General features: G+C 28.6%; 2 protein-coding genes across 5 annotated transcripts in view; both read left to right on the top strand.

Moving 5' to 3' along the window:
• The first annotated feature begins 3,329 nt into the window (after positions 1-3,329).
• LOC123260498 (peptidyl-prolyl cis-trans isomerase CYP95-like) lies at positions 3,330-3,959 on the top strand. The gene has a single exon (XM_044721620.1). It carries the CDS (start codon positions 3,330-3,332, stop codon positions 3,957-3,959), a length of 630 nt encoding a protein of 209 aa, XP_044577555.1.
• Positions 3,960-7,461: 3,502 nt separating this feature from the next.
• The window catches only part of LOC123261694 (elongation of very long chain fatty acids protein AAEL008004), a 30,960-nt gene continuing 24,440 nt past the window's right edge, over positions 7,462-13,981 (top strand). For 2 of the 4 annotated variants that reach the window (XM_044723449.1, XM_044723450.1), the window contains exon 1: positions 7,467-7,982. The gene's annotated coding sequence lies outside the window, so the exon portion shown is untranslated. Of the gene's footprint in view, positions 7,983-13,981 lie in introns of all 4 variants that reach the window. The other 2 variants (XM_044723448.1, XM_044723451.1) reach the window with 2 other exon arrangements.

Here is a 13,981-nt window from a genome sequence, read left to right as displayed (position 1 = left end):
TATTTATATATATATATATATATATATATATATATATATATATATATATATATATATATATATATACGATATAACGCGGCTTATCCGGACGATAGCGTCTATAGTTGTTAATGGATCCTTTTCAAACTCAACATACTTCATTTTTAGACAAATACCAAGGCCAAGTTCAAAGATGAGCTTAATCGGTCAAGTAGTTCAGAAATTATATGGTTTCAAAATTTTCAAAATCCTAAAAATTTACTTTTTGGCTGATTCTTTCGCGCATAACTTTTGAATGAAATAACCTATCGAATTTTTGTAAATATCATTTTAAAGTCCATTAAACAAGCTTCAATTTTCATGTAATTTTATTTACCTAAACTGAAAATAACCTATTCGTCTGTAGGTTTTTAATGGAATTTTTAGTAGATTTCATAGAAATCTAACTATTGCATTTGTCCTCATGACGCAACTTTTGAAAAATTTTGGTATTTTCTGACTTAGTTCGTCAAGCTGGTTCAGAAAATGCCATTAGTTCAAATGGCATTAGTTCAATAAATAAATTATGTTGTTATTATTATATATAATTAATAAATAAATAAATTATTATTAATATTTATAATGAAAATTTACTTTATGTGAAATCTACTTCCATTTCGGCTGCCGAATGGCCTTTTTTTGTCTCTAAAATCAAACATTAAAGTTAAGAAAATAGATTTTTTGAAAATATCTTTCGTCGTGTATTTAAAATGATATTAATTTTCATCATAATGTACTGAACAACTTTGAGGTTTTCGACCTTAAAATATTATTTCCAAAAAAAATTGAAAGCTTTTCTAGCAAAATTTGTACACAAGTACGCGAATAAAATATTGGGACTTAATTTTATTATTGAAGTATCCCTAAAAAGAGCCATGGTTTGATCTGCAGACCAAGAACTTATTAAGACTTTAAAACATTGAGATTTGATAGTTATTCGATTTTCTAAAATCAAACCTAAACCGACTCCTCAATTTTTTTTTAATTTACAATTTTCTTAGCTGGAAGTTAAAAATATATTCATGTGTCACTAACCGCTTCAATTCGAAAAATGTAGATTTATGTTGTTTCGAGCTCGAAGAGCTCATTAGTCTACCAATAAGTATATATTTTAGGGTGCTCTGAGTTTTTTTTAGATGGTACTGATACACAGAGTATTACCATATCTATAATAGCGAATATTCTAGTCTTTCGTTATTCTTGTTATCCTTAGTGTACGACCACAAAATTATTACTTCACAGCACGTTTTTTTGAATACATTTGAACTTACATTGATAATATGTTACTAAATATTATTCTACCTTTTTATACTTTCGCATATTATCTTTTCGTATAGTTTAGAGATCGGTGTGAGTGAAGTAAGATTTATTGAATGTATTTGAAATTTGTAGGTGATACGTTCGAGACATAGTTTAACAAAATGCAAAAAAAAAAATGAATCGATTTTTTAAATTTCTGATTATCCTTAAGATCTATCGAATGTATACATTTTTTTTCTACAGTTCCTTTCTTGTCTAACTCAAAATTTGCTCATACAATGGAACGTTCGTTAATTGCATTCCGATTAAATCTAACGTTTAAATAAACGTTAAGTTCTTTCAAATTGCGTTCAATAGTAAATCATCATTCTGGTGCTAAAATAATCCTGAAGACACCGAGCACTTTTTACTTAGTCATTACAGCTCCTCGATTACAAAACACAGTAATTGATATTTCTTAGATCTACTCAATTTTGCCTTATAGAAAAAAAGTTTACATTCAGATTGACAAAAAAAGATTTAGACGTTAAAGGTATATTAAGGAGGTATCACGGCAAGAAAAGAGACCAATTGGTTTCTTTCTCACGCACTAGTGCTGCCTCTCTTTACAGACTATCGCTCACTTACTTCCACTCACGTAAAATATCGAAAGTCGCTAACTTCAAACATTTTTTATAAAAAAATGAATACCGCTCGTTTATGTTATTTTTGATAAAAAATACTTGTTATAACTTCAATTAAATATTCTCAGTTTTTCAAAAAAATTCTAGGAAAATTATGGTTGTTATTCAATAAAATGTTCACTCTAACTATCTAGATGTACGATTTTTAATTGCTAATATTTCAAAAATTAGCACCGCAAGGACTATTAAAAAAAATTTATTCGTATAGAGGACACTTAAAAGTACGCCTATTCAAAAATTGAAGAATATTGTAAGAAAAGTGATTTTTCACGATACCTCCTTAAGGTACCCTGATTACAAAATCTAATTAAATATTGTTAAAAACAATTTGAAATAATTCAAAATGATTTCAGTTGACGAATTTACGTAGATATACATTTTGCATAGATTAAATCATTTCAAATTAGTATTTTCAATCAGAGTAGTTGTAGTATATAAAGGTAGTCCGTAGAGTCAGGAAGTTAGCCCTGCTAAAAAAAGCGCGAGACAGATTTTTATAACGACAATTTTGATTGGCTGGGAGAATATTTGAATAAATTGTTAAATTCGATAAAAACAATTGAAAAATATAGATTCAGAACAATTTTAAGTATTAAAATAATATTTGTAATTGATTTCTTTCATTCTTCGCAAATAAAGTATAAAAAAACATTATTTTTACTCAAAAAAAAAAAAATGGAGATAAAATTTAGAATAATATGAAATAGGATATTTCGGAGGTTGTTTTGAAGGACATATAAAGGATTGTTCGCAAAGCGATATTTAGGCTGGTAAGCAGCATGGACAGTAAGGTTAAGATATCTTGGTGATGAAACTCATGCAAGAGGATAATCGGACGGATATCGTGCTGGACATTGCGCTGACGGTCTTGCTAGAATCTCGTTGACGGCCTCGCTGGATATCTTGCTTAATATCGCGCTGACGATCTTGTTGGATATCGCACTGACGGTCTTGCTAAATATCTTGCTTGATACCGCGCTAAAAATCTCGCTGGATATCTTGGTTGATATCGCACATACGGTCTCGCTGACGGTCTCGCTGGATATCTTGCTTAAAATCGCGCTGATGATCTCGCTGGATATCGTGCTGGCAATCTCGCTGGATATCTCGGTTTATATCTCGTTGATGATTTCGCTAGATATCGCGCTAATGATCTCACTGGATATCTCGGTTGATATCTCATTGACGTTCTCGCTGGATATCTTGCTTGATATCGCGCTGACGGTCTCACTAGATATCTCGCTGCATATTGCACTGACGGTCTCGCTGGATATCGCGCTGACGCACTCGCTGAGGGTCTCGCTGACGGTCTCTATGGATATCGCGCTGACGGTCTCACTGGATATCTTGCTTTGAATCACGCTGATGATGTCGCTGAATATCACGCTGACGGTCTCACTCGATATCTCGGTAGATATCGCGCTAGAGATATCTCGCGTGAGATCATCAGCGCGATGTCATGCAAGATATCCAGTGAGACCGTCAGCGCGATATCCAGTGAGATCATCAGCGCGATGTCATGCAAGATATCCAGTGAGACCGTCAGCGAGATATCCAGCGAGATCATCAGCGCGATGTCATGCAAGATATCCAGTGAGACCGTCAACGAGACATAAACCGAGATATCTAGCGAGATCGCCAGCGCGATATCCAGTGAGATCATTAGCACGATGTCATGCAAGATATCCAGTGAGACCGTCAGCGCGATATCCAGTGAGATCATCAGCGCGATGTCATGCAAGATATCCAGTGAGACCGTCAGCGAGATATCCAGTGAGATCATCAGCGCGATGTCATGCAAGATATCCAGTGAGACCGTCAGCGAGATATCCAGCGAGATCATCAGCGCGATGTCATGCAAGATATCCAGTGAGACCGTCAGCGCGATATCCAGGGAGACCATCGATGAGATATCAACCGAGATATCTAGCGAGACCGTCAACGAGATATCCAGCGAGACCGTCAGTGCGATATCCGTCCGATTACCCTCTTGCATGAGCGTGACCACCAAGATATCTCAACCTTGCTGTCCATGCTGCTCACCAGTCTAAATATCGCATTGCGAACAATCCTTTATATGTCCTTCTAAATATCCTCGGAAATATCCTATTTTATATCATTATAAGTTTTATCAACATTTTTTTTTTTGAGTAGAAATAATGTTTTCTCATACTTTATTTGCAAAGAATGTCAGAAAACAATTATAAATATTATTTTAATACTTAAAATTGTTTTTAATCTATATTGTTCAATTTTTTTTATCGAATTTAACAATTTATTCAAATATTCTTCCAGCCAATCAAAATTGTCGTTGCAAAAATCTTTCTCGCGCTTTTTTTAGCAGGGCTAACTTCCTGACTCTAGTAGTCCGGTTACAAAAGCACTGTTGTTAAAAAATCTTTGAAATTTTGAATATAAGTAAATTAAACGTACATAAACCTGCTTTTGAAATTTTAAATTGATTGACCTCACCAAACACGAAATAATTGCAATTGAAAGTGATTTTTTTACTCTGGTGGTATCAGAGAAGAGTGAGTAAATGATCAATTTTAATTTTTTTTCCATTGAAGTGATGTCAACAACTTTATGACAGACTGATATCTAATAGAGTATTATAATTACCCTTGAAAGTTGAGAAATTCCTAACCTCGTAGTTTTTTAGGATCATAAATAAACTAGTAAAGTAAACCAATATATTTGACTGACTATAGTAATGAGTGTACACTGTAAAAAATTTTTTGGACCCGGTGTGGTATAAATGAGTCGGTGTAAAAATTTTCGTGTGAAAATTACACCAAATACCGTAGGACGAGTGGTTAGTAGCATAAAATTAAAAATTTGCTATTAATTTGTTGTATTTTTCACAAATTTGAGTTATATACATTAAAAATAAACTTTCTTTGTTGCTGTAAGATGGACAGCGGTGTTCTCGGCCCATCTCACCTTACCCCTCCCCAGTGCTCTGTTAGCACGTCTGGGGACGTGGTAGGAGTGGTTCGAATCATAAAATTAAAAATTTGATACTTTGCTATTAATTTGTTGTATTTTTTATAAATTTGAGTTATATACATTAGAAATAAACTTTTTTTTTTAAGCACTCCGTGCTAAATTTAGGGGGTACACAGAAAAAAAAATGTTCTTGAATCAAATATATAATTTTGAAAAACTTCATCTTCTTGATTTGAGTAAAAAAATTTTTAAACTAAGAAATTTTTACTTGGATTAAATAAATTTTACTTGATTCAAGAATTTTTCGTCTTGATTCAAGACAATTACCTCCTTCAAAATTATTTTCTTGGTTCAAGAATTTTCCTTTCGAATCAAGTTAACTTTTTTTTTCAGTGTATGAATTTAATATTTTTATACCGAAATTTTTTACAATATACTGTAAATGAGCTTGAAGACATGGAGAGGAATCAATTAATTAGTTTAGAAATGGTGAGTATTTAGCATCTTAAAAATGGTGAAAATTACGATTTTTGTGACTCCGTTTGTAAATAACTTTCGACCGAAAACAGATAGTTTACTTTCGAAAAATGTATGTTAAGGTTGATGATATAACTTTTAAATTAACTGACAAAATCTTTTATTTTATGATAATTTTTAGAGAATAAAATCATTCTTAAACAGAGGCCACGATTATTATAAGTAATACTATTATTTCATGTGCATATAACTAGAGTAAGTAATCTTTTCTTGTTAAAAAATCTATGTTCAAAGAATAGCAGTTAAATTTTTTTGTAACTAAAAAAGCTTCTTGCGTATTTACTTTATACATAGAAAAGATAACGACAATTTATTCTACTATTTTCCTTTTAAAAAAATAAGAATATAAATTATAATATAGTGCAGTGAAATCATGTATAATACAGTATAAACGATGATTTCTTTTCCGCGATATGACAGTTTGAAATTTAATTTTTGAAATACATTCGAATCATACATCTTTAATTTGCCCTTATTAAAAAAAAAAGATTTAAAACGATTCAACCCATGCAAAATGTATATCTATGTATTTGTCAAATTTAATCGTTTTTAATTGCTTTGAGCCATTTCGAATCGTTTTAAAGCTTTTTTTTTTTTTTTAATAAGGGTGAAGCGGTTGAGTAGATTTCGAGAAATTATCTATTCGTCAAAACAATATTTAAATTTCCATTTCAAAAAAATTTTATTCTTATGGAAGAAAATTACCTTGTTAGCGAAATTTTGAAAAAAATATAAGTTAAAAAAATTTTTTTTTACTATTTAATTGTTATATCATTTTCGTTTTATAAAATTAATTTTTCTTATATCGAGGTGCTTCACCTTGAGTCCTATCATACTTTTACTGACATTATTTAAAATCAATGTCATTACCTCCGAGTGTTTTGAAAGAAAAAGTTCTATATAAAACGTTTTTTCGTTTGTTAAAAAACCGCATGTTTGTAACTTAATAAAAAAAATAACACAATTACACTTTCAATTGAACCACGTGATAAATATAAAATATTCAAACCTATATTTATGTTTTCATATATCACGTCTAGTACATATAACATCCCACTTCTCACATTTTGCTATGATGTGAGTTGAATTTTTGATAAATTTAAATCTTTTGTACACTGATAGAAAAATTGAATCAAGTAAAAAAAATCTTGAATGAAAATATTATTTTGAAAGATTTAATTGTCTTGAACCAATCAAAGAAGTTCTCGAATAAAATAAAATTAATTTAAACTAAGGTAAATTTTTTAATTTAAAAATTTTTTAGCGATGATCAAATTCTTAAAAATAATGTTTTTAGATAAGGTTATTATTCTCTTGCATCAAATTAATTTTTTTATCAAAATATTCAAAGAAATTGAATATTTTTAATCAATAAAAGTATCGCAATACTAATTATCTGCTAATGAGGATAAAAATGTACTTTTTAACTGCAATTAATTGTTATTATAATTTAAATTACCAATAAATATGATAGTCTTACATAAGAATTCAGCAGTCTTAAGTCATATGATAGAAAATATTCGTAACAAGTGCAATGTAATTTAAAATTATGTTAAATACCTAAGCAGAAAACAAATAAAAACAGTTTGTAATTATTCAACAAATAGTAAGGATTAATTAAAAAATTATCTTGACTGTTTCTGCTTATCAATAAAATGTTAATGTATGTTTTAAAACGAGTAAGTCATTAAATCAAAATTACACCAGATAATATTTAAAAATATTTAGAATTAAATATATATATATATATATATTTTTTACATATTAATAGAATAAAAATCAATAAATAATTATCCTTGCAAATTCTAAAGAAGTAAAGGTCATATTACTTCCGGTAACCTTAAAGAGAAAAATAAATTCATATATTGTTTGCTCAAACAGGATATTTGATAGGTTGATGAAAGTTCAAAGATCAACACTATGCCAACAGTGCAATCGTCGTTGATAAATAAACGATGATTGAATGGAACACCTTGAGGTAATAAGGAAAAACTAAAATACGCTAACACATGTCCACATTATTGGGGATCGTGGTGAGTGTCGCTGAGGTATTACCACTGTAAACCGGCTGGCTGTCAGTGACAAGTAGAAGGAGAGAGTTGACGGTACCAATATGGCGGTGAGGTTAAAAGCAATGTTCCAGCCTAATATTCAACAGTACGCTATCGTTAAGGGGGATAAAGCCACGTTGGTGCAAAGTTTAATCAACGCCTTATAACAATAACATCTATCGTGTCTAACTATCATTACTATTAAGCTATTTATTTTTGCTAATGATTATCGCGCCACGAGGCTTCCTGAGTTTATTTCTTCCCATAAATTTTTTTATTTTAGAAAAAATAATTAATATATAACCAGTGACGGCCACAAATATCTTAATAAATATTTTTGACATTTATAAAATCGTGTGAATAATTAAATATTTAAATTAATGTAATATAATAGAGAAGAATTAGATATAACAATAACAACTGCAAGTGTATTAGAAGATAGTGCTGTGAGTTTTGATAAGTTACTAAAGGAAATACTGTCAAGGTAAGAAAATAATGTATAGCACTTACTTAGCTCATGTAATTATTTTAGAGTTTGATTATTAATTATCAAGTGGAATGACACATGAAATTTTTTTATATAATAAACGAATAATAATAGAATAATGACTTGAGATAATATTTTTTATACATATAAGTAATTTTCTGTTAGAAATAATTATTTAAAACATTCTTATTCAGTGAAGATGTAATAATCACACCGCGTGATCCCTTCTACTATACGTTCTGTGCGGCAACAATTGTCTGATTACGCAATAATGATTATCTATCCACGAGTTACGAGTACTAGCGACAAAGTGTGTCAACCAGTACTTTGGGTCATAATAAACTTGACAAATTGGCACATTCTCTTTTTCGACTGTTAATGGTGCTCTACTGAAAAAAAAATGACTCAGCTTTACTCAGCTCATTCATTTTCAAAGCACGTGGGTTTGCTTTAGTCTTAGACACTGACACTAGTTACTCGTACTTCGTACTATGCGGATATGTATTCACATTTTTCTATTCTTTTTCTTGCTGCATGTTTATTTCTTTCTTTTTTTTTTTTTTTTTTTTTTCATATTCTCATTAAAACATGTAATCCTTGACAAAAGCGGAAGTTTGCGAAAATAATGGCTCATCGTGGAGGTTAATGTGTTTTATTAAATACATAAATAAATATTCGAATATAATGATAATATAATTTTTATAGCTTCTATAAAATTAAATTAGTTAGATAAAAATTTAATAGAGATTTTAGTTTAATTTAATAGTATCGTGAATTAGCCAATCGTCACTTGAAATATAATAATGCTTATATAAATATAATTTGTTGCTTAGCGGCTCAACAATATCGTATATTTATTTAAATTCTATTTTGCTCCCACAATACCAGTTGCGTGATGCGGTTTGAAAATGGCTCGAACGGTATGAGAATTTATAATTCAAAATTGCAATAAAACAATATTTAATGCATTCTCCTGATTACCAACAATTAAATTTTTATAATCCTCTTGTATTTTTGACTTATCATTTTATCCACTAAAATTATAATTAATAAATAATTGATGTTAGAAGTGTATGAAAATATTATATAAGAAAAAATTTAATCGGCACATTTAAAGTTATGTCAGGAATCTATGAGGTAAATAGTTATGGTATATTTTGATGTCTGTAATTATAAGAAATTGTATTTTAATTGAAAACATAATAATCTTTATGGAGTTGTAATCGACAATTTACTTGATGAATGGAAAAATAGAAAACAACTTAAATATTCAATCAATAAAATTTTTAATTTCTTTTAATTAGATGCAATGAAAAATCAAAATTTTTTGAATGCAAGTTCATGTTTTATCTTCCCAAAATTCTGAGTGATTATTGATTAAAAGATCAGAATTCGCGAAAATTATTTGTATCTGTATTTAATATTTTACCGTGTAAGATAAGTTAAAGAATAAAATATTGGAACTTATATAAGAAGATTCCACCTCTACTTACTAACGATCCAGTATTGAGAGGTCTATACAAGTACAAAGTGTTAAAGCGACAACCTAATAGCAAAACTATGCACTTTCCCTGGTAGTTCGACTGGCTCGATGTTGTACTCCGTATAATTCCACTCTTTTTCTCTCTCGACAATCAACCTGTTCACTTGTGATGATGTACATATTACATATAAATGTATCCTCTACATATGTGTATGTGGGTACATGAATTTACGATAGTCCCAGATAGGTTAGAAAAAAATAAATTCTATTTCAGCTAGATATGCTCAATTTTAACCTGATCTTTAGTAACTTTAACTATAATGGATTTACAATATATTTTCCTTATTAGTAAATTGTTTAACTTCGTTTTGCAATAGAGCCAAAAGAATCTAAGAAAGAAATATGTTTCTCAAAAAAATACTTGCACAAAAATGAAAAAAGAATTTTGATCGTAGAAAACTTTGATATAAATATTTAACGAATATTTGCAAGTAAAATTATCTCATTAAATCATTCAATTGATTGACGTGTAAATCATTCTCGAAAATAATGACATGTCTATGTGACGTAGATATTAATATGAATAGCCTAACCACATATAAAATTCACTAGAGGTTCATTTAATTACCAGTAAGTTCATAATGAAGTTTATTTTTATCGCGAACGTAAGAAATTGAATTGACGTATTGCGAACGTATTAAACTTGAATTGAACCTAAGTGAGGTAATTTGAAATTTTTCAAATTTTCAAGCAATACCGAAAAAATTTGACGAAAAATTATTTTTCCACGATGAAAAAAATTATTTGACATTAATTTTTTTTTCTTTCAAAAATATTTGCAATTTACAAAGTTTTATTAAAATATTCCTTTATTTTTTGTAATAATGTTTTTTTGACAAACATAATAATAAATACGTTATATAATTATGATATAAATGAAATAAATAATTATGATGATGATTGATTAAAGTTATTATAATATTTACAATTAGTTCCGTTGGTTTTTTGTTGCGGGTATTTTTTTACCAGATAAATTACAGAATTTAAATTGAATTCTTTTATTTTATCATACATCATACATAAGAAATAATTTTCACGATCAGTTATGAGTTGAACGATTGTTGTCAGGACTGTCAGTTACATCTATTGACTCGATAAGAATACATTTAATTGTTAATTATTCAAATTTAAAAAGATATGATTTGCAGATTTACTTAAAATTCAATTAATAGAAGAGGTAAACTCAGGATGTAAATAGAAAAAAAATTTCTTTATAGTAAAATTAGTATAAGGTTCACAAAATATTTCTATCTTGCATGACATGTTTATTTTTTCGAAATTATATACATCTATATGTACTATATATCATATCAGAACTAAAACACTAATTCTAAATACTGAGCAATGTCGAAAAATATAAGCTTTTATCCTCAAGTAAATAATATATAATATATATAGTATATTACATACTCAACGAAAAATATACATTCTGATTAGTAAATACGTATACGTTTCACTATTGCTACACATTATTTCATGATAAAATAATGAAATATATTAAATGTATGTACTAGTTATTATATTGAGCTAAGTTTTAAACAAACTGCAGTTAACAGAAACTTAACGGATTTTATAAATTTTTCAACGAAAAAATTATTATAAAGAAAGTTAAATTTAATATTTCACATCTGAAAATTTTGAAAAACTATAATAAAAAATATATTCTTAGTACTAATTTACTTCTTAAATATTAACAAAAAAATTATTAGAAGTCTGTTGATTTCAACATAATCGATTTTATAAATTTTAATATTTAATTTTAGTTAGAAAATAATTATCATCGAATGTATTATCGAAGTTAAATTATCGTATGTTTTAATCTTGGAATGCCTGAAGTTAATACCGAATACCATGAAATACTCATTGATGGCTTTTAATTATTTTTACGTCATTCTCTTGTTAAATAATAAACAAATAAATAATTGATGAATCTCTCATATGTCAAAACTGAACCTCATGATTACTTTACTTTGTAATGCATGATTGAAGCGAACAAAACACAAGGTCAGTGATAATTCCTTTCTAAAAAAAAATAGCTGACGTTTTATCGAATACCTTAAATAATTAAATTTAATCTCCAAATAGTTCTCAAAGTATATCACAAAAAATGATATTATATCGGTATTTTATATCCTTCTATTAAATCCAATAATATTAATTGCTTATTTGTAAGTTTTAAGTTGGATCTAATTGTTTGTAAATTTCAGTACTCACGAACCATACAAAAAGCGAATTTCGAGAGATTATATATCAGTAATTTATACTCTTTCAACGAAGTATTTCGTCGATTGTTTTATTACTACATCGAACTTTTCCTTACGTAACGTGTTTCGTTTTTTTTTTCTACAAGTATTTTTTACGACAGTACTATTCGAACTATATATCTGATAGCGCACATTATCTCGAAATTTTTAAACATAATAACAAATTATTTGTTCATAAAAAGGCTTGACATTTGAAAGAACTTGAATAAAAGACGGTTATTTATCACTTTAAACACTTGATGATAGAAAAAAAACGAATTAAGTTTTTTGTTACTCATGATTAAGACCATGATCAATGATTTACATTAAAAAAAGCAGCAATATACTGTTGTTTTTCAATGTGTTTACATGCGGAAAAACACTCTTTGGTAATTATTCCACTACACGTGACATACATATTTAATCAAGCGTGTATGATAGACTTCAATTTAATAAATGGAAATATACCTTCCATTTAATTCTATCGAAACGATCAGTATATAAAAAACTAATTATTACGTTACATTTAATCATCATGACAACATTGACGCCATTTAATAGTAAGAAAACTATATATAGGAGATAGATAAAATAAATAGGAAAATTTTTCATGGAATTTCATATAATTTCTTGCGAAAAATGGCCTGATAAAATTTTATATAATTTTATTTTGGAATGAAAAAAAATTTTTTTTTTTAATAAAATTACAAAATTTCGAGAATCCGTAATTACGTATAGTTTCGAGAGGTCATTCTTACCGAAACTTATTCACTCAAGTGTTGTTACCTATACGTTAATTCACGTTGCAACTATTGAACCGCGGACAGTTCAATCGCGATTGTTCAACCGCGGCATTTCAACCGAGGTCAGTTCAACCGCATGATAAATCAACCGTAAACAATTCAACCTTACGACAGTTCATCATATACATTCAATCATACAGTCAACGCTCTCTGTATTTGACTCGCCCGTACAGGACCATTCTCTGTATTTAACTCGTCCTTGTCCATAAGAGCTGTGTAAAATCGTCAAATATATAGGAAGAATGTGGTCAAATACAGAGAGCGGTCAAATACAGAGAGGTCCAATACAGAGAGCGTCGACTGTATGACAAGGAGATTTTGGAGAGTATAAAGCTTTCATAAATTCTGTTAATTAGAATAAATAAAACTACGAAAAATAGATTCAGGAAGAATGGATTTGGTACAAAAATTGAATCAACCGTTTTTCAGTTATTTTAGCAAAGTTATTTAGCAAATGATATTTTCAACTTAAATTATTGTTTACATAAAAAATAATGAATTGATTAATTTTTTCTTCTAAAAACTAAAGCTTGATAGAATTAGAAAAAAAGAGGTGATGAATCGGATAGTAATTTTCAAAATATTTCGGAAATTAATTTTATTATCCTTTATCACGTCGTACTATCTCATGCAAGATAATGTAAAATATATATTAATTAATAATCTGTATAAATTTATGAAACACAACGTTTAAAATATTTTATGTTGACTTCTTTTTTTTAACAGGTCTGTTCTCCTTTTGCTTTTAAATTTTCTTCTTGTAATTTTTTTCTTACGTTCAGCTTTTTCTTCTTTCTCTTTTTAGTTTTTTCATTTCTCTAATTTTTTCATTTTTTTGTTTCTTTATTTCATCTTCGTCTTTTTTAATTGAACAAATAAAATTGAAAAAAAGTGAGAAAATTCACCATTTAAACACAATGTTCAACTATTGGATAGAGCTTATAAATGTGTCACCAATAGATAGACAGTAAATTTTCTTTTCTTATTATTTTATTATTAAAAAACCATATTTATAGCTTTTTTAGTAGAATATGAGTATAATCAAATGCACATACCTTACTTTTTTCATTATTTTCAATAGTAATAACAAATAACGTCCTTTTATGCGTTAGAGAAAGAGCACCAGTGTCTAGTCAAGTGCGTTCCAAACAAAGATGCTTGCACTCGTGAATGTGTAAGTAAATGTGTGTGACTACATTAACGATAGTAGCTAATTAGTCATACGGTTTGTTGTGTCTTTGTTGGGCACGTACTTTACTGAACACTGGCGCTCTTTCCCTAACACATAAAGGGACGTTATTTTAATTAATAATTAATTATCTATGCATCTGATTAAAAAATAGCTAAGGACTTGTCGTCTCAGAATTATTTTTTCCATCAGATGCTTCAATGGCGCCCGTTACTTTT

Source organism: Cotesia glomerata, linkage group LG3, assembly GCF_020080835.1.
Source record: "Cotesia glomerata isolate CgM1 linkage group LG3, MPM_Cglom_v2.3, whole genome shotgun sequence".
Taxonomy (NCBI): domain Eukaryota; kingdom Metazoa; phylum Arthropoda; class Insecta; order Hymenoptera; family Braconidae; genus Cotesia; species Cotesia glomerata.
This window is presented reverse-complemented; position numbering and strand designations above follow the sequence as displayed.

What these genes read in the sequence shown, in the direction of transcription:
- LOC123260498 (XM_044721620.1), top strand. Translation starts at nt 3,330, where the DNA reads ATGTCGCTGAATATCACGCTGACGGTCTCACTCGATATCTCGGTAGAT.